Source organism: Colletotrichum fioriniae, assembly GCF_027942845.1.
Source record: "Colletotrichum fioriniae strain IMI 355084 chromosome Unknown scaffold_4, whole genome shotgun sequence".
In the NCBI taxonomy this organism is placed as follows: Eukaryota; Fungi; Ascomycota; class Sordariomycetes; order Glomerellales; family Glomerellaceae; genus Colletotrichum; species Colletotrichum fioriniae.
The window spans coordinates 3,348,797-3,367,062 of NW_027076840.1; the positions used below are offsets into that span (position 1 = coordinate 3,348,797).

The 18,266-nt window shown below is 57.2% G+C and overlaps 7 protein-coding genes across 7 annotated transcripts; 2 read left to right on the plus strand and 5 right to left on the minus strand.

Annotated features, from left to right (window-relative positions):
* Window positions 1-112: 112 nt before the first annotated feature.
* On the minus strand, window positions 113-1,538 carry N0V96_004724 (uncharacterized protein; the record flags this gene model as incomplete). Its single annotated transcript, XM_053196552.2, has 2 exons — window positions 113-1,265; window positions 1,318-1,538. 2 exons carry the CDS (start codon window positions 1,536-1,538, stop codon window positions 113-115), a joined length of 1,374 nt encoding a protein of 457 aa, XP_053045953.1.
* Window positions 1,539-2,066: 528 nt separating this feature from the next.
* N0V96_004725 (uncharacterized protein) lies at window positions 2,067-2,447 on the minus strand (the record flags this gene model as incomplete). The annotated part of the gene is made up of 4 exons (XM_053196551.1): window positions 2,067-2,157; window positions 2,209-2,277; window positions 2,330-2,370; window positions 2,433-2,447. The coding sequence occupies 4 exons, from the start codon at window positions 2,445-2,447 to the stop codon at window positions 2,067-2,069; spliced, it is 216 nt and encodes a 71-aa protein (XP_053045952.1).
* Window positions 2,448-3,680: 1,233 nt separating this feature from the next.
* Window positions 3,681-7,249, plus strand: BMS1 (Glycoside hydrolase 2 (Mannanase, beta-galactosidase); the record flags this gene model as incomplete). Its single annotated transcript, XM_053196550.1, has 3 exons — window positions 3,681-3,747; window positions 3,803-3,873; window positions 3,932-7,249. The coding sequence occupies 3 exons, from the start codon at window positions 3,681-3,683 to the stop codon at window positions 7,247-7,249; spliced, it is 3,456 nt and encodes a 1,151-aa protein (XP_053045951.1).
* Window positions 7,250-7,625: 376 nt separating this feature from the next.
* N0V96_004727 (uncharacterized protein) lies at window positions 7,626-8,976 on the minus strand (the record flags this gene model as incomplete). The annotated part of the gene is made up of 2 exons (XM_053196549.1): window positions 7,626-8,678; window positions 8,746-8,976. The coding sequence occupies 2 exons, from the start codon at window positions 8,974-8,976 to the stop codon at window positions 7,626-7,628; spliced, it is 1,284 nt and encodes a 427-aa protein (XP_053045950.1).
* Window positions 8,977-9,422: 446 nt separating this feature from the next.
* Window positions 9,423-10,610, minus strand: N0V96_004728 (uncharacterized protein; the record flags this gene model as incomplete). The annotated part of the gene is made up of 1 exon (XM_053196548.2): window positions 9,423-10,610. One exon carries the CDS (start codon window positions 10,608-10,610, stop codon window positions 9,423-9,425), a length of 1,188 nt encoding a protein of 395 aa, XP_053045949.2.
* Window positions 10,611-12,243: 1,633 nt separating this feature from the next.
* Window positions 12,244-14,300, minus strand: N0V96_004729 (uncharacterized protein; the record flags this gene model as incomplete). Its single annotated transcript, XM_053196546.2, has 4 exons — window positions 12,244-12,914; window positions 12,963-13,369; window positions 13,424-13,687; window positions 13,738-14,300. The coding sequence occupies 4 exons, from the start codon at window positions 14,298-14,300 to the stop codon at window positions 12,244-12,246; spliced, it is 1,905 nt and encodes a 634-aa protein (XP_053045947.2).
* Window positions 14,301-15,667: 1,367 nt separating this feature from the next.
* N0V96_004730 (uncharacterized protein) lies at window positions 15,668-18,260 on the plus strand (the record flags this gene model as incomplete). Its single annotated transcript, XM_053196545.2, has 3 exons — window positions 15,668-16,144; window positions 16,280-16,762; window positions 16,806-18,260. The coding sequence occupies 3 exons, from the start codon at window positions 15,668-15,670 to the stop codon at window positions 18,258-18,260; spliced, it is 2,415 nt and encodes an 804-aa protein (XP_053045946.1).
* Window positions 18,261-18,266: the final 6 nt, after the last annotated feature.

The window sequence follows — 18,266 nt, forward strand, 5'->3', positions numbered from 1 at the left end:
CGGATGGCTTCCACCGGATAATACATCTCCTAGTAGTTCAAATTAATCTATATGAGACAATGGACCTTTATTATGAATCGTGCGAATTGCGTTTTACTGTATTCCTGTCTACTCATGTCCTACGCTCCTGAATCTTGCCAACGCCGTTGAGCCGCAGATAGACATCGGTTCCCCAGCCATACAAGCTCTGCACGGCAATCCCACCGCCAAAGTACTCGGCGTACGCCCGACTCAGCGGTAGACCGTACCCGAGACCCGCAATCGAGCTCCCACCAGCACTCGCGCTGGAAATGACATTGAGGCCACCATCGTCGGACCCGGGAAACTCGTCGTCGTCGGAAAAGGTGGTAAAGGAGTAGGACCAGATATTGGGCAGCACCTCGGGGGAGATGCCGCCGCCGCGGTCGCGGATCCGGATCGTCACGCCGGGGACGTTATCCTCGAGCGGCTTGATGGCGTCGCTCCTAAACTCGCCGCGCGTCTCCTTGGGCACCTCAATCTTGAGGTGCTGGTTTGGCCGGGGCGGCTCCGGGGCGATGGTGACGACGATGGGCTCCTTGTTGTCCCTGGCTTCCACGGTGGCTCGGAAGGCATTCTTGAGGAGCTCGGTGACTATGTATTCGAGGTGCATCGGTATAAACGCAAACGTGGTATCGGGCTCGCCGTCGATGACGAGCTGCGGCCGTACGCCATACCGCAGCTCGCAAATGTCAGCCACGAAGCCGGCACAGGACTCGATGATGTGGGCGGGCTTGAGGGCCGTGTCGATGACGCCGATATAGCTGGGCTGCTCCGGGCACGGGGTCGGGCTGGCCTGGGGGTCAAAGTGCGGCTGAGAGCTGTAGTGCAGGGCAATGTGCTGCTCGGCGACAAGACGGGTGCCGATGCGGGCGCGGAGGTGCTCGTCGAGGAAGCGGGTGACCTCTTGCGGGGAGATGTAGCGGCGGCACTCGAGGAAGCCGCGGGCGAGGATGGGGATTGTGTCGGTGTGGGTTGCAACGAGCTCGGCGAGGACCTCTGTGAAGCGTATCTCGTCGTCGAGGGTGCGGACAGCGCTATCGCCGCCCTTTGTCCACCAGGGAAGGAGAGTGGAGAGGGAGTGGACGTAGTTGTTGTAGATGCGGCTGATGTTGGGGTTGGAGACGACAATGTAGGGGAGGTTGCGGAGGGCTTGGATGCGGTGGGCGAGGCGGATCGGGAGGAGGGAGAGGGTGAAGTTGGCCGAGGACAGCAAGGACTTTTCGCTCAGAGGGGGGCGGCCGTGTCTTTTGATGTTAGTGCTTGCAATTGGGATCAATGCCCAGAGAGTGTAAGTACTTGACCAAGTCGGTGAGGCTCAAGGGATGCTGAGTCTTGTTGGCGAGCTGGACAATCTCGTGGTCGTCGACACGGGACAGGTGGTGGGAGGAGCCATGGCGGTGACTGTGACGGTGGCCGTGCCGAGAGGAGGAGAGCAGACGAGTGATTGTGTAGGTATTGAGTTGTGCGAGTATCCTCTGGGGCGTTCTGGGCCTCAATGGTCTCGCGATGGGTATCATGGCGGCATTGTCGATGTTGCAAAGTGAAGTAATGCGATCAAGGGGAAATCCGTTGGGAGGTTTCTGGTGCAACACGCAGTAACAGCAGCAGCAGCAGCGGACGGGAAAGAGCATGAGATCATACGCTTTGGGACCTTAGCGTGTGGTTTGTGCACTGTCCTTTTTGTGGGGTTCCCAATGGCTACCGACGGCCCCTGTGTGAGATGGTCCGGGCTCTCCATGAGCCCCGCGCCGAGGGTGGTGAGACAATTGGACCTCTGGCGGCGGGGGCCGATTCCAAGCGTCTCCTTGATGCTGTTATGGAAGGTAGGTACACTGTGAGGTACGTGTTGTTTGTTGCGATGAGGACCTTGATGATTTCAAACAACATGTTTGCCTGTCTGAAGCAGGTTCCTATACGAGCCAGATGTCACAAACAGTATGAAATTAGTCAACAAAGTAAAGCGTAAATCATTAAGAATCTCGTGAGTCTAAGGTATGTAGTGGATCAAGTACAGCTTGCCAGCCCCTCGCTCGGGATACAGCCCTCTATTGTGTCTTGACCTCCTGATCCTTCTCGACATGCTTGACGTGCTCGTGGCTCTCGAGGGTTGAGATTTGGTCCTCGGGGAACTCGACGCTGTAGGAGGTCAGTCATTGTACTGGTGAGGGTGAAGAGGGGGGGACATACGAGAAGCCCTTGATCAGGCTGTACTCGTGGCCAATCTTTCCTCCCTGGTCGGTGGCGTGCTTCTTGGCACTGGTTTGCTGTTAGCTTCTAGATCCGTATCGTCGTGAAAGAGATGACTTACGCCGCGACCTGGTCGGCGGAGGCATCCTCCTTGCAGGTGACCTGGAGAAGGTTAGCTTGCTGAACTGTGATGGTGATATCCAGCGTAGAGGATTTGTACTCACAATATAGGTAGGCATTCTGATAGATGTAGTTTGGTTTGTATGGTGGGAGTTGTAGTTTGTGGTTGTGCAAGAGCGAGGTTGAAGTTGGCAAGCCTCCAGGTTGGACAGAGGTCGGCAGAGTCTCTTTATAACCAAGCCGGCAGGACTCATGCCTACCTGGTTTGCTAAGGATGTGCTACCTTCCAGACGGCACACACCAGTGATAGTGACGGGATGGGTGTGGGAACTCGAGGTGGGCTGCCTACTGCGTACAGCCGGGAACTAACAGTGACGCGGAAAGGTTCATGGGTGGCCCAGCGGGTGGAGGGGAAGGTCCATGCAACCACAACAGCAACTACCTACCTACATAGTGATGTCCCTGAACCTGCGTGGGTGTGGACGCCTGTGTGGTACGGTACGTAAAGCATTGGATGGCACCAGCATCTGCTTGCTTTCTATCCTTAGTACCTATTCCAGGTGCTTGCTGTATGTACACGCAATACGTCATCCCACCTTTGCGCGCGTCTTGAGCCGAAATGGTCGCCTCCATCTGCCTGCCAGACAACCAACAAGTTATCCCGCAAAGGCCTCTATGGCGCATAGAGCGCATCCACAACACGTCCGACGTGCACAGCCGAGATAAGACGCGAAAAGACTGACCAGATCTGGCGCCTCATGCATCTCGTTTCTTCACGCATCATCCTGCTGGTGCGCGCAGAGGATTGCGGAGCCTTGAATTGTCTTGTGACTTGGCCCAGAAACCAATCAATACGTCCCCGGCCACCTCTCACCATTTCCCACCACTGGGTCGTCATTGCCATGCCGTCATTGCTGACCTAACCCGTCTTCACCTGTGTCTCTGTTCTCAACTACCTGGGGAAGGTATTCACGGGTCTCTTGCCCACTATGCGTCGTATACCACTACGTCGGCATCCACCGTGATCCCTGTCATTCCTTGAAAACATTCAGATACCATGAGCATTGCAGAACCACAATCCCAGAGATATCACTGTGTAAAGACCATGCATCAGACTCATCATCGTGGGGTCGGCTTAACGACGATCCCCGAGGGAGGGGCACAGAGGGGTAACACGAGAAAGTGGGGGCCATGCTATCTTATCGATATCCGATTAGATAAGCCAGACCCGCAACAAATTTTTGATCGAGAGCAGTCGAGTCGCGAAGCGCTGCAACGAGAAAAAAAAACCCACGGCCCGTCTTTCGTTGTGTAGTTGCAGGACCCTCCCAACATCTTTGGGCAACGCCGTCATGGAGGACCAAGTACACAAGCCTCACCGTAAGGCGAAGGACAAGAAGGGGAAGCAGAACACAGGGGGTGAGTCTCTTATACTTACGACCACCCGCCAATTCGAATACTAACAAGCGCGCAGAAAAGAACCCCAAGGCCTTCGCCTTTTCTAACCCCGGAAAGCTTGCCAGGTCGGCCGCGAGATCTTCAGATGTGCGGACCTTCCTCTCGCTCGCATAGCACACCAGAAACTGACCCGTACGCTTTACAGATCAAAGAACGACGCTTCCATGTCCCGCAAGTCGACCGCCTCCCCGACGAGCCGCCACCGAGGCTGGTCACCATCGTGGGACCGCCCGGTGTCGGCAAGACGACCCTCCTCAAGTCCCTGATCCGACGCTACGCAAAGGAGACCGTGTCCGACCCCCAAGGACCCATCACCGTCGTCACCTCCAAGAAGCAGCGATTGACCTTTGTCGAGTGCCCCAATGAGCTCGAGGCCATGGTTGACATGGCCAAGATCGCCGACATTGTTCTCCTCATGATTGACGGCAACTACGGATTCGAGATGGAGACAATGGAGTTCCTCAACATCCTCGCCGCCACCGGTATGCCCGGCAACGTCTTTGGCATCCTCACGCATCTCGACCTGTTCCGGAAACCCCAGGCGCTGAGGGACGCCAAGAAGCGACTCAAGAAGAGGCTGTGGAGCGAGCTGTACGCGGGTGCCCACCTCTTTTACCTCTCTGGTGTCATGAACGGACGATACCCCGACCGCGAAATCCACAACCTCTCCCGTTTCCTGTCCGTCATGAAGAACCCGCGCCCCCTGATCTGGAGAAACTCCCACCCGTATACCATCATCGACAGCTATCGAGACATCACCCACCCCACAAAGATTGAGGAGGACCCCATGTGCGACCGGTCGATCGTGTTGTCGGGGTACCTGCGCGGCACCAACATGACGCAGCAGGGGCAGAGAGTTCACGTTCCGGGGCTGGGCGACTTTACCGTGGCGAACCTCGAAGTCATGCCCGACCCGTGCCCGACCCCGGCCATGGAACAGGCCCTCGCCAAGGTAACGGGCAAGACGACGCGACGACGCCTGGACGAGAAGGAGAAGAAGCTCTACGCGCCCATGTCCGATCGCAGCGGTCTCAAGATTGACGGCGACGCCATCTGGATCACGAGGGAAAAGGGATTCACGCTAGACAAGGACGCCGAGGACGGCGAGCGCGGCGAGGGCGAGGAGCTCATCGTGGGACTCCAGGGCGAGCGGAAGCTGCTGGGCCAGACCGAGGAGGGCGTGCAGCTCTTCAAGGGAGGCGAGCAGCTGAAGCAAGTGGCCGAGGAGGAGGACACGGGCAGAAAGACGCAGCGCCACGCACGTTTCGCGAACCGCGAAGAGGAATCCGACGCCGAGATGGACGACGACGAGGGATTCGTCAGTGGAGAAGAGGAGGGCGAGTCAGACGTGGAAGAGGAGTTCAACGAGGGCAAGCTGGGCAAGATGTTCCGGAAAACCGCCGACAAGGAGGCCCAAGAAGACGACATTGCCTTTGCCGACAGCGACTCGGACCTCGGCTCAATATCGGGGCTCGAAGACGAAGACGAGGACTCGGACGATGACGGGGACATGGACGACGAGGATTTTGACTCAGACGAGGAGGCGGCGGCCATGAAGTGGAAGGAGAACATGGCAGAGCGCGCAAAGAAGCTCCACGGCAAGCGACGCTCGTACCACACACCGGACCTAGCCAGGTTCATGTACGACGAGAAGCTGTCGCCTGACGAAGCGCTGCAAAAGTGGCGCGGCGAGGAGCAAGAAGAGGAAGACATTGAAGCAGACGAGGACGACGACTTTTTCCAAAAGTCCAAGCAGGACAAGGAAGACAAGGTCGAGGACAGATCGATACCCGTGTACGACTACCAAGACCTGGCGGCGAAGTGGTCGCAGGCGGCGGCCGTGGAGGCTCTGCGGAAGCGCTTCACCACGGCGGGCATGCGTGATGACGACGGAGACGACGACGAGTTTGACGGCATCGACGACGATGAGGAGGAGGAGGACGACGAAGGTGACGGTGTCTTTGAGGACCTCGAGACGGGCGAGCAGCACGGAGGAAACGCGGAGGAGCCCACAGAGGAAGAAGCGTTTGACACGGAGCGTGAAAAGAACGCGAAGCGCAAGGAGGAGCTCAAGCTGCGCTTCGAAGAGGAGGACCGCGAGGGATTCATGAACGACAAAGCCAATGCCCGGCGGGAAGGCGCAGCAGGCGACCAGGAGTTCGGTGAGGACGACTGGTACGAGGCGCAAAAGGCCGTCATCCAGAAGCAGCTCGACATCAACAAGGCCGAGTTCGAGACGCTGGACGAGCGGCAGCGGGCGGCCGTCGAGGGCTACCGCGCCGGCAAGTACGCAAAGATTGTGCTCGAGGGCGTCCCGGCCGAGTTTGTCGAAAAGTTCAACCCGCGCAACCCCATCATCATCGGCGGCCTGTCCCCGACCGAGGACCGCTTCGGCTTCGTCCAGGTGCGCATCAAGAAGCACCGCTGGCACAAGAAGATTCTCAAGTCCAACGACCCCTTGATTTTCTCCCTCGGTTGGCGCCGCTTCCAGACCATGCCCATCTACAGCACCTCGGACTCGCGGACGAGGAACCGCATGCTGAAATACACGCCCGAGCACACGCACTGCTTCGCGACCGTCTACGGCCCGCTCATTGCGCCCAGCACGGGCTTCGTCTGCTTCAACTCCTTCTCGCCCGAGAACCCCGGCTTCCGCATCGCGGCGACCGGCACCGTCCTCAGCGTCGACGAGTCGACCGAGATTGTCAAGAAGCTCAAGCTCACGGGTACCGCCGACAAGATCCACAAGAACACGGCCTTCATCAAGGGCATGTTTAACACGGCGCTCGAAATCGCCAAATTCGAGGGCGCCGCCATCAAGACCGTCTCGGGCGTCCGCGGCCAGATCAAGCGCGCCCTTTCCAAGCCCGAAGGCCACTTCCGCGCCACGTTCGAGGACAAGATCCTCTACAGCGACATCGTCTTCCTCCGCGCCTGGTACCCAATCAAGCCCCACCGGTTCTACAACCCGGTCACCAACCTCGTCGGGTGGCAGGCGATGCGTCTTACCGGCCAAGTCCGCCGCGACGAAGGCATCGACACGCCCCTCGAGAAGAACAGCCAGTACCGCAAGATCGAGCGCCAGACGCGGCACTTCAACCCCCTCAGGGTCCCGCGCGCCCTGGCCGCCGAGCTGCCCTTCAAGTCGCAAATCGTCCAGCAGCGCAAGCAGAAGAAGGAGACGTACATGCAGAAGCGCGCCGTGGTGCTCAACAAGGAGGAGAAGACGGCGCGGAACCTGCTGCAGCAGCTGTCGACGATCCGCAACGACAAGGTCGCCAAGCGCGCCGCCAAGAAGGAGGAGAAGCGCGCAGAGTACCGCAAGAAGATTGCCGACTCGGACGAGAAGAAGGAGGCGCGGGAGAAGAAGGAGAGCAAGGAGTTTTGGCGCAAGAACGGGCGGAAGCGCCAGGCGGCCGATGACGGGGGTGGCGGTGGTGGACAGAAGCGCAGCAGAAAGTAAATATATTCGGAACACGGAAAACGGGAGACTAAAAGCAAGTAAGAGAGAGAGAGAGAGACAGAGTATGTGTAATCAAGGGCGCTTGGCTGTCATTTGCATTAGACGGCGCAGGCTGTGAAGCCTCTCAGTAGGGTATCTAACTTCAAAATCATTTCCTTGATACGTGCCCGTCGCTTGTGTCTAGTTGTTGCGCCTCTCTTGCTTCGTACTCTGAGCCTCTGATGGCTGTGTATGACTTTTCTTTTCAATGATTACGAGGCCGATGGCTTGAGGCGCAATACTCACCGTACTCAGCCTTGGTGGTAGAGAGTGCCGGATACTCCTAGGTGACTCGGCCACTCGTCTACCTGCCAGCCCAATTAACATCATCATACGCTCAAACCGTTGCCATTCTCGTCTTGACCATGGCCAACTCGGAACTCTTGGCCCACGTGCCGCTCGGCGTCTGCCGGTAGCACACAAGCTTCCCATCATCACCAGTGCTGGCCAGGATCTGTCCGTCATCGTCAAACCCGACGCGCCAGACGGGTGTGCGGTGGCTGTCGAGCTTGGCGACTTCCTTAAAGACGTGCTTCACCTGCCCCGGTTGACCCGAAAAATGCCGTTCCGCATGCGAGCCAGACTTTGCCAGGCTTGCGCTGAGTCCCGATTGATGCTGCTGCTGCTTGTCGTTTGTCTGCCCTCCGGCCTTTGCCGATGCCTGCGCATAGTGATTTTCGTGCTTAGTGAGCTCCGTCGTGGCCCATGTCTTGCCGTCGTCGGCCGAGTGCGGCGTGTCAATGCGGAACACGCGCACGCAGCCGTCCTGGCACGCCGTTGCGATGGTGTCGTATCCTCGAATGTTGCCCGTCGCCCACGCCACGTCGCGTACGAGGCCGCGGTGGACGCCCACCTCGACGGCAAGATAAAACTCTCGTTGTGTCTGCGCCACGCCGTACGAAGTCGCAATGACATCCCTCGAGCGATAAATCTTGACCGACGACATGCCCGCCACGACCAGCCCCAAGGAGTCGCTCGCCACGCCCGCCCTCAGGGCGTTGTAGCACGGGTCCAGGTTCGGGTCGAAGCGGACCTTGAAGCTGATCTCCTCGCCGCGGCTCGGCTTGGGGCATATGCTCAGCTCATCGATTTGTGTGTATTCCGACATGTTTTCGGGCTGTTCATTCTCGTACACCACCAGGCGGCCCTCGGTGGAGAGCAGAGCGAGGTACGTGTGCCGCGTCTCCTCGTTGTGCTTCATGGAAAAGGAGCGGTAGGGGTACTTGGGAGAGCGCATTTCGTAGGCGGCTTTGCTCGTCGTCGCGCGGCTGCTGGCGCTGAATCGGCGACCCGGTGCTGCAGACGGGTCTTCCGCCCACAGCTTGAAGCGGCCTTCTATGCCGAGAGAGGCGATGAGGTTAGGGTAGACTGTCGGGGGGAGCCATTGGAGCTGGGGGCGAGGCAAAGGTCAGCCAGGTTCAGTAGCGGCGGTTCGCTCGCGGCTCATGTGTTTATACCTCGAGGATCTCGCCGCCGTGGGCACCCCAGGTATCGCAGTGGTGCCAGACGCCGTCCTTGTGCCGATTAAAGACCTTAATCTTGCCGTCTACGGACCCTGTCGCGCACCGGTCGCCGTAGGCGTTGAAGGCGACGGCCTGGACGAGGTCCTGGTGGCCATGCTGGAGATTGAGGTCGAATCCGGTCTTTTCTTCGGCGATTGCAGGTACTTCGTGAGGGTATGTCGTCATCTTGCGCCGAATTGGGTGATGGGGAGCTGGTTACAGTACTCGTACAACGAGGTCGTGGTGTTGTAGATGCGACCGAGTTGAAGGTCGAGCGAGGGAGCTCTGCCCCGCGCATTTAGCTTCGGTACGTACCGATCTGGTGACAACCTCAACTTCAGTCAAATATACAATCAACAAAGGTTCCAAAGACCAGTTTGCAATTACAATGGCATCTAGAAATTTGAGAATAATAAGTATTAACGGATTCCCAAGCTTATCAAGCCCAAAATACACACAATTGATCTCACAACAAGCCAGACCATGCCTCTGATGTGTCACGACCTAACGACACAGCACAAACAGTCCAAACACACGCTCCTGGGTCTCAATCAGCCATTGAAAGTATAGAAGATCAACTCAAATTGAAGGACATGCTGTGTAATTCAATCCAAAACAAAGACCACCCAGGTTCAATCATCCCCCTCAACATTGATGCGCAGCTCCTGTAGCTTCTCATAGAGAGCCGGTATACCTTTCCCAAACGCAAGTGAATGTGGGACATCCTTGAGGGGATGAACCGGTCCGTAACTGACATTCTCGACAGTAACCAACAAGTTGCGCACAAAGTTGCCGTCCCAGAGATTTTCTCGCTGCGGGTAGTTTCGCAGCACCCCCAGGGCTTTCCCCTGGATAACGGGATCTTGACAGGTAACGAGTATAAAGTAGAGGGGCGGTATGATACCAATATCGAGAGTAAACGACCGAGGCATTGCTCCCGTTTCCCGCTGCTTGGAAACCAGCCCTTGATGTAACAGGGCAGCCAACAATACGAGCTCCGCGTACTGGGCGACGACGTCGGGCGACTGCTGCCTCTGGTGCGGCTTCTGATGCAGCGTCTGACATATCAGACGCGCGCACTTATAGTGGAGCATGTCGAGGCAGATGGAGTGGTGCTCCTCGGTACCGCTCGCAGGGGCTTGGGGCGTCTCCATGAAGCGTTGGAAGAGACCCGTCAGGTGGTCGCCCCGTTCCATAAGGATCTCGTGCTGGCGGTGCGGTACGGGGCGAGCCCAAAACTCGTCGTCACCTTGTTGCTCCTTTGTGAGCCAGACCAGGGCGAACACGTCCCGCGTGTATTGTACGATGGCTCGGTGCGCATCCGCAATGGTCTCGAATTCGTCCAGCAGTGTGCCGTCGAGCTCTCGCCCTTCGTACAGCTTGATAGCGATGACGGGCTTAAAGTTCTCGGCAAAAAGTGCGCAGGAGATCTCCCAGGTGGCGAAGAGTCTCAGGATGTAGTTCATTGCCAAGACGTCTTCCGAAGGATCTGCGCTAGCATGAGCGGGCACGGCATCGCGCAGCTCGTTGAGCTTGCTCATGGGTAGACTCTCAATGATGCGCAGGCCATTCGAAAGATGCGTCAGCGCTGGTCGCCAGTTATTCCGCAAGGACTCGATGCAGACGAAGGACACGCAGCAGAGGAGAGTGACGGTGATCCTGTCCTTCATTGGAACGTGGGCATAGCTGGAGAGCTTGGACATGGCCGTGCCGTACTGCTGGATGGTAAAGATTTCGAGCTCGCGTGGAGGCGTCTCTCCGCCGCGAGGAGGGGGCTGTCTGGTAGATGTGATGGGCAGAGCCAAGGGCGACAATAGCATGCTTCACGGCCTCGTCCGAATGGCTTAGCTGGGTCGCGATGCGGCTCCAGGAACTGGTGAGGTTCGTGACATGGTTGGAGAGGCCGGCTTCTGCCATGCGGCGGAAGCGGTGGAAGTAGACGCGCTCGGTGTGTGTGTACCGTCAATGTCGGCAACGAGGGGACGCAGCAATCGAGGGTTTTGGCTCTCGGATAAGACTCGGATGAGTAGATTCTGAGGAACGAGGGCAACACTATCTCTTGGCCGAACCGGCAAGCCTTTGTCGTAGCCGTCGCAAGCCCGGCCTGTTGACGTGCAACGCGAACAAGCGGGCCGCTCCTCTCCGCACTTGATGCGTCTGATTCTAGCAGTTGTGTTAGTATCGGTGGGGGACTAAGCACAAGTCGAGGTCTTACTTGCTGCCACCGAGTCAGTCATTGTCGATTACAACAGCTCCAGGAGACTCACCAAGTCAGACAGCCGGTCCGCACTTTGGGCTTGCTCGCTCTTTTCCGCTTCGCAGTAATGATTGCTTTGTCTAGCGTAGGCTTGGCATTGCCGCTTTCCTGTGATGTAGATGCCATTCGTGACGAAGCAGCCGGCAGATCTAGTAATCCCGGGCTTTGTCTGTCTATTTAGGGCTGAGATGGTTTGCGGATCGCCAAACAGTCATGTTAATCATGGATAATATGACGAGAAGCTCCTCCTCCTTGTCCATGCCCGGTTGAGTGGCATTGGCGGCGTGCTCGATGCCAAGACAAGGTCAGGATGTCTAGTCTGAGCCGTGGTTGAAGCTGATGTTAACTGCAAGAGACTCAAGCTTGTGGACTAGACAGTCGAGAGTTTCGGGCAAAGGCGCAATTAACCACAACGCGGAGGCTAATGATAAATGATGAATGGGGTGAATCCAACTCAAGGTTGACGCGACTCGGTCATTATCCGTTGTCGTTACTGGCGTGGAGTTTCTTTCGTCTTTATTTCTGGCCCCACCAACCTCGCCGACCCTCCGTCGAAGGTCGGTAATGGGTGTCTAGGCAACGGACTGGATGATTGAAGCTGGAGAGTTGCGACCAGATTAGGAGGTGTGTTTAGGTTTGAATCCGGGCATTTGGGATGAAGACGAGAATCTATACATAGAATGCATTGCTGAGCTATTCCCATTGTGGCCTAGAAAATTGCTTAGTTGCTGCCCACCCCGCAATTCAGTGTTGCTTAACAACGAGTCAACTACAGCTCGTGAATCATCCAAAGTATATTCATCCAGCACCCAGAATACACCACGACTGAAGCCCTCATATACGCCTTCAGGACAGTTTCTGTCACCAGCCAGCGGGCGCCCCTTTGGGGGTCAGGTCAAAACTGGCTGTGTGGTGGAGTGGTTGAAGTCCACGAACAGCCTAATCGGTGAAGGCTTAGAGGTCCCGAGTTCGAGTCGACAAAATCCCAGCATGTGCACCAAGAGATGTAGCCCCCATTCGCCACCGGGGGGTGAACTCTTTTTAGTTCTGCCTAATAATGAGACTATCTGTCCAAGTGTTGTGTACGAGCTTGACAGGGCCGCGGGATGGAATAACAATTCACGATTATTACCAACCCATTCACTATATACTAAATCCGTGTCCATACTCTAATCATTATCATTACTCTCACTCATCTACGCACCCATATCTCCCGGCCTCAGCTGACTGGCACGCTGCTTGGCCCGCTGCTGCTTCTTGTTCTTCTTGATGTTCTTCCACTCCATAAACAAGGCGCAGATGAGCGTCGCGAGAGACAGCCCCATGCCCGCCAAAAAGATGCGCGTGCAGGCGTAGTTGTACGCCCGGACAACCACGTCCAAGAACTGCGCCGGCACAACGGTGTGCAGATTGGTGGCACCAGTGTTGACGATGGCCTGCGCAGACAGCCCCGGGATGCCCGAGAGCTCCGACACGAGCAGGTTGCTGAGGATGGACTGCCCGACGGAGACGAAGATGGCGGCTCCCAACTGTTGGGCAAAGAAGCTGATGGAGACGCCGGTCGACACGTCTTCCTTGGGAAGAACCGCCTGCACCGCGAGCCCGACGGTCTGCATGCCGAAGCCCAGGCCGAATCCAGTCAGGAATTGGTAGCCGATCCAGTGGCCGGAGCTGATGCCTGGTTGGAAAGTGCTCATCAGGCCTAGGCCCACGGACATGATGCACGGGCAGAGAATCATGGATGGCACGTAATATCCAATCTTTTGTGTCGCGCCACCCGAGATGATGGAGGACACCACGATGCTGAGGACGAGGGGGATGGTGTAAATTCCCGAGTTGACGGGGTTAGCTCCCTGCACGGCTTGGACTGAGAGGTGTCAGCACACTGTTAAGCAAGGTCGATAAAATCACTTACACCAGATGGGCAGGTAGTACACGGCCAGCATCATTGAGCCGGCCAAGAACAGCATGAAGAAGGCACCCGCCAGCATGGTTCTTTGCTTGATGATCCTGACAGGTACGGTGGCGGTCTTGGGCATCAAGACTTGCACGGCAGCGAACGCCATGAAGGCGACCCCGAATACGACAAACAAGGCGATGATGCGGCCGTCGTTCCACGCATACTCTGATCCACCCCACTCGAGCGCCAGTAGGAGAGACACCACGGAGGGGACGAAGAAGAACGTTCCCAAGGGGTCGAGCCGCTTAAAGTGTTGGAACAGCGTGGCTGGCTCTTGAGGCTGCCGCCTAGGGGCCTTGAGCATGAAGAACAAGAAGACGAAGGCCACGCCTCCAATGGGGAGGTTAATGTAGAAGCACCATCTGCGTCTCGTTAGTCGTGCCATTGTTTGTATGTATGCTTATGAGTCCCATTACCTCCATGTGACGTTGCTCGTGAAGCCGCCGCCAACTAAGGGACCAATGACAGACGCCAGACCGAACACCATACCAAAGATGCCCTGGAACATGGGTCTCTTATGCAGCGGGATCATGGGAATCATGACCATCATAGCTCCCGTGAAGATACCAGCCGAACCAACACCGGCGATAGCTCTGCCCGCAATGAGCACTGGCGAGCTCGGCGCAACACCGCAGATGAGCGAGCCGATTTCGAAGATGAGAATGCTTCCAAGGAATGCTCTACCGTCGTGTCAGCATGCTTTTTGGAGTCAGTGACCATCAAGACTCACCCCCTCAGGCTGTAAAACTTGTAGATTCTACCAAACACCAGTTGCGAGGCCGCCGTCGTGAGCATGTACGCCGAACCGTACCAGCCAATGTCTCCGAGACTTTGAAACTCATCAGTGATGCGAGGGATGGCCGTGGCAATGATTGTGCGGTCCAGAGCAACAAGGAACATTGCCACAAAGTTGGACAAAATGACGAGCCAAAAGGTAATGGTCTTCGGCTTGAAGTTTTCCTCGGCTTCATCGAAAACGGGCGGGGGCCCCGTGGGTGGCCCCCCTTCGATATCGGCCTTCTCATCGACATCGTCGTCGACGTCTGGCTGCTTGGATACATCGTTATGGCTCTCGTTTGCTGATATCGCCGAAGACTGGACTGTTGCCTTTTCTGTTGGTCTCTCGCTCTCAATCTCGGGCTCGATGGGCTTCTCTTCGGATGACTTCTTCTCTCGCCGCTCGTCGCTCTCTCTCGGAGTCAAGGTCCGCGTGGAGCTGTTGGAAGTCTCCACCTCACGCGTCTTCTCTGAGGCAGTATCGCCCTCGACGGGCCTCGCAGCTACGTCTGCCATGTTGAAGCTGTCGTGGGGATTTGGACAGCAGGAAGATTTCGACTGAAGCCGCAAAATGTAAACAAAAGAATGCAGCACACACAAATCTCTTTGGGCTTGGCAGCGGGAAAATGTTGATTAATGGAACGGGCAAGGGAGCTAGAGGTTCGTCCGGACTCTCGAGCGCACGGTCAGATCTCAAGTTACAGATCACGTTCGGACCACGAGCTCGTCTGGCGGGAGAGACACTAGGACGAGGTCATGTAACTAAGAGGCGAGGATCGCTATATATGGCGAGCCTGGCCATCGCCGCCATCCTGCTTATCTTGGACGCGGTGGCCGGCAGCATAGTGTGACAGGCAGAGGGCGCGACGCGAAGCCACGCAAGGCCATCATAGCCCGCATAGCAATGTCTCACAAGAAGAAAGTCATGACGAGATTCAGAAGCTGACTTGTCAAGGCCGATGGGGATGTCCAGCGAAGGATGCTTTGCCCAGCTCTCGCCCTTGTCTTTTGGTGGTGTACGGACATGGCGCTGCAGTTGCTCGGGCACCGGAGGTCGATGTTGTGTCCGGGCAAAGGGTGGAGCTTACCCTGTTCCGGATTAGCGCCGGGTGCTCGGGTATCTCGCAGCAATCTCCGGCTTACCTAAGGTCCTCCACCAGGCAATCCAGCTCAAGAAGCTTGGGCCACTCTCGACCCCTTGCAGGCGCGGGCCACGGGGAGACCAGCGCCGATGGGTCCCCCTTCGGTCCCGGGCGGGTAACGCAGCTGACCGCAGTCCCCGCTCCCTCTGATATTCATCTTACAACCAACCGTTCAGTTTCCTTTGTGGTCTCAACACGAGAAGGCACGAGAGGCCCAAGTTAAGCAAAGAGCCTCGATTCTTAGCACCGGACTGACCAAGTTGACAGTCATGTTGTTCGTCTCATAGGCTGGACGTCCCCGTATGTGACTTTTGCATACTCTCTGTCATACCACCTCGATTGTTTCGTACGAATTGTGATCCGTATCGTCCGTCTCTAAGCTCTTGCCTGCTCGTTCCTGGCCATCTACACTGCCCGCATACAGGATACGGCACTTTAACCTATCCCGGGAGCGTCGTGTACACCATCACGTCGATAGCGTCTCGGTCAATAATACAGCTTCCTCCGACCGACCCTGGCAAGAAGTTTGGCGGCAGCATCTGGAAGGGGCCCATCTTGCTTCTTCATTGGATCTCTTACTCTTTAGACTCACATGCTGCATACCGTCAACGTTTCGCCTGCAAACATCACCCCTCGGATCCGAGTTGGGAACAAGCCAGCCGACGAACCACGTCTGCAAGGTGGCTGACTGTCGCGTCGTCGTTGCATCCCAAGAGAGAGGCATCCACATAATACTGAACCATGTCGTCGGGAGAAGCCCAGCTCCCACCCCCGCCGAGGGCAGTTCCTCCACCCGCACCCGAACCCGACCCCATGGCAGCGATGAAGCTTACCAGGGGGACCTCGTGTGTGCTGTGCCAGCAACGAAAAGTCCGTTGCGACAAGAACAAGCCGTGTGCCAACTGCGTCAAGGCCCGGGTAGAGTGTCGAGTAATACCACCACAACCGCCCAGAAGGCGCAAGAAGCGTCTTCAGGAACGCGATCTCGTCGACCGCCTCAAAAAGTACGAATCCCTCTTGGCGGAGAATGGCGTCAAGTTCGACCCCATCGCCGCCGAGCTCAAGGCCGGCGATAGGAACTCGACACACTTTGACGATGACCGCATGCTCGACGAGGATGCCGACCTCGCAAACGACTTTGAGGGGCTAAAGACCTCGCCCGAGGGGAGCACATCCCCTTCCGTGGCAGGGAGCCGGAGATCGCAATCCGATAAGTGCGTAGGCCCACCCCATGACACTTGATCGTCAGCTAACTCAATCTCAACTAGACCATTTAGCAAATGGTTTCCCTTTCACAAAGAGGTGTGTTCCCTTGTATTGCTTTGTTATGTGCGCCATTAACTTGAATCACAGTTTCGAGCCAGCGAGGAGTTGTTACGAGACTCGTCAGAAGACGAGGTTGACGGCTCAACCATCCATCACGCCTTTGACAAGATGTACGATAACCAGGACGGCTTTCCATTCATCGTGGGAAGTCGAAACGCCTCCGTGACGCATCTCCACCCATCGCCTATCCAGATTTTTCAACTGTGGCAAATCTACATTAACAATGTCAACCCCCTCCTAAAAATAACACATGTGCCCACGGTACAGGGCCTCATCATCGAGGCCAGCGCCAACCTCGAAAAGATCCCAAAGAGCGTCGAGACGCTCATGTTTGCCATTTACCTCATGGCAATCACCTCTATGGAAGACGTCGAGGTGGCAAAGATGTTCAACGAGCCAAAGCCTACCGTCCTGTCAAGGTTCCACACCGCGCTTCAGCAAGCCTTGGTCAACGCGGGCTTCATGCGGACCAGTGATACAATGGTCCTCCAGGCCTACATGCTCTACTTGGTAAGTCATCATACATCATTTCAGAAGCACGCTAACAAGCTAGATCGCTGTTCGCATGTTTGTCGACCCGCGGCAAATATTCTGTCTCGTCGGTATTGCCGTCAGAATAGCCCAACGGATGGGCCTCCACCGTGACGCCGCCGCGTTCGGCCTGTCACCGTACGAAGTCGAGCAACGCCGGCGACTTTGGTGGACGATTGTAGGCTACGACCGCCGGATAGGAGAGATGACGGGTTCGACTGTGACGGCCCTGTCCACCGCCGCCGACTGCAAGCTGCCCCTCAACATCAACGACACAGACCTCCACGTCAACGGCAAGGACGCCCCGACCCCGCACCAAGGCGTGACGGAGATGCTCTTCGTCCTCATCCGGACAGAGCTGGCCATGGCCATCAGCAGCGACACCTTGCGCGACGGCCAACGCCATGGCGATAAGGACAAGGACGCCGGTGGCGGCGGGGGTACCGGCACCGGCACCGGTCCCCAAGCTCCGCCGCGTCCCATCTCGACGGTACGTATGGCCGGTCAGGACCAGGTTTACACCCTCGACGGCTTCTTTGCGCACATTGAAGGCACGTACCTCAAGTGGTGCGATCCCAAGATCCCACTACACTTCTTCACCCTCACCATGACGCGACAATCGCTCTGCAAGATGCGCGTCATCTCGTTCCTCGTGCGTATGGGCAACGGCGAGGCGACGACGCTGGCGGAGCACGAGCGCGACACGCTCTTTCTCGAGGCCATTCAGATGATTGAGTACGACAATGTCGTCCAGGCCGCCGACAGCCTGCAGGGTTACAAGTGGTACACGTATCTCCACTTCCCGTTCCCTGCCTACATGTTCTTGGTGACGGAGCTGCGGCACAGGTTGACGGGCACCATGGTCGAGCGCGCGTGGGACGCCATTGCCGAGAACCACGAGCGGAGGGGTCTGATGAGCACGCTGCACAGTCCCATGCACATTGCGTTTGGCAACTTGTTCATCAAGGCATGGGACGCGCACGCGACCGGGCAGGAGCAGATTGGGAAGAAGCCGGTGCAGGAGCCCATGTGGATCACGAGGCTTCGGCAGCGGGCGGAGAAGATGGGGAAGAAGCAGCACGGAGGCGGACGCCGACCCGGGCCGGAGATGGGAATGGGCGGGGGTCCCGGTATTGGGGCGGGTGCCGGCGGTGGCGTCTCGCAACAGGCGGGTGGCGTGGGCAGGGCGGCGCCAGTGAACAACAGCGCGTCGCAGCTGCCGATGCAGCAGATTCCGCAAAACATGATGATGACACCGCCGTCCGTGACGGCCGGCACGCCGGTGATGAACCCACCTCCCTCGGAGGCCGACGTCATCGATATGGACTGGAGCTACCTGATGCAAGGATACGACATGGATACGTACGGGGCCTTTGGAGGAGGTTTCGGGGGGTTTCCCATGGGCGGGAACGGCATGGTTGGCGGCGGACCCGGCATGATGGGCAATCCGGACGGTAACAACATGTTTGGAAATTAGGGGGTC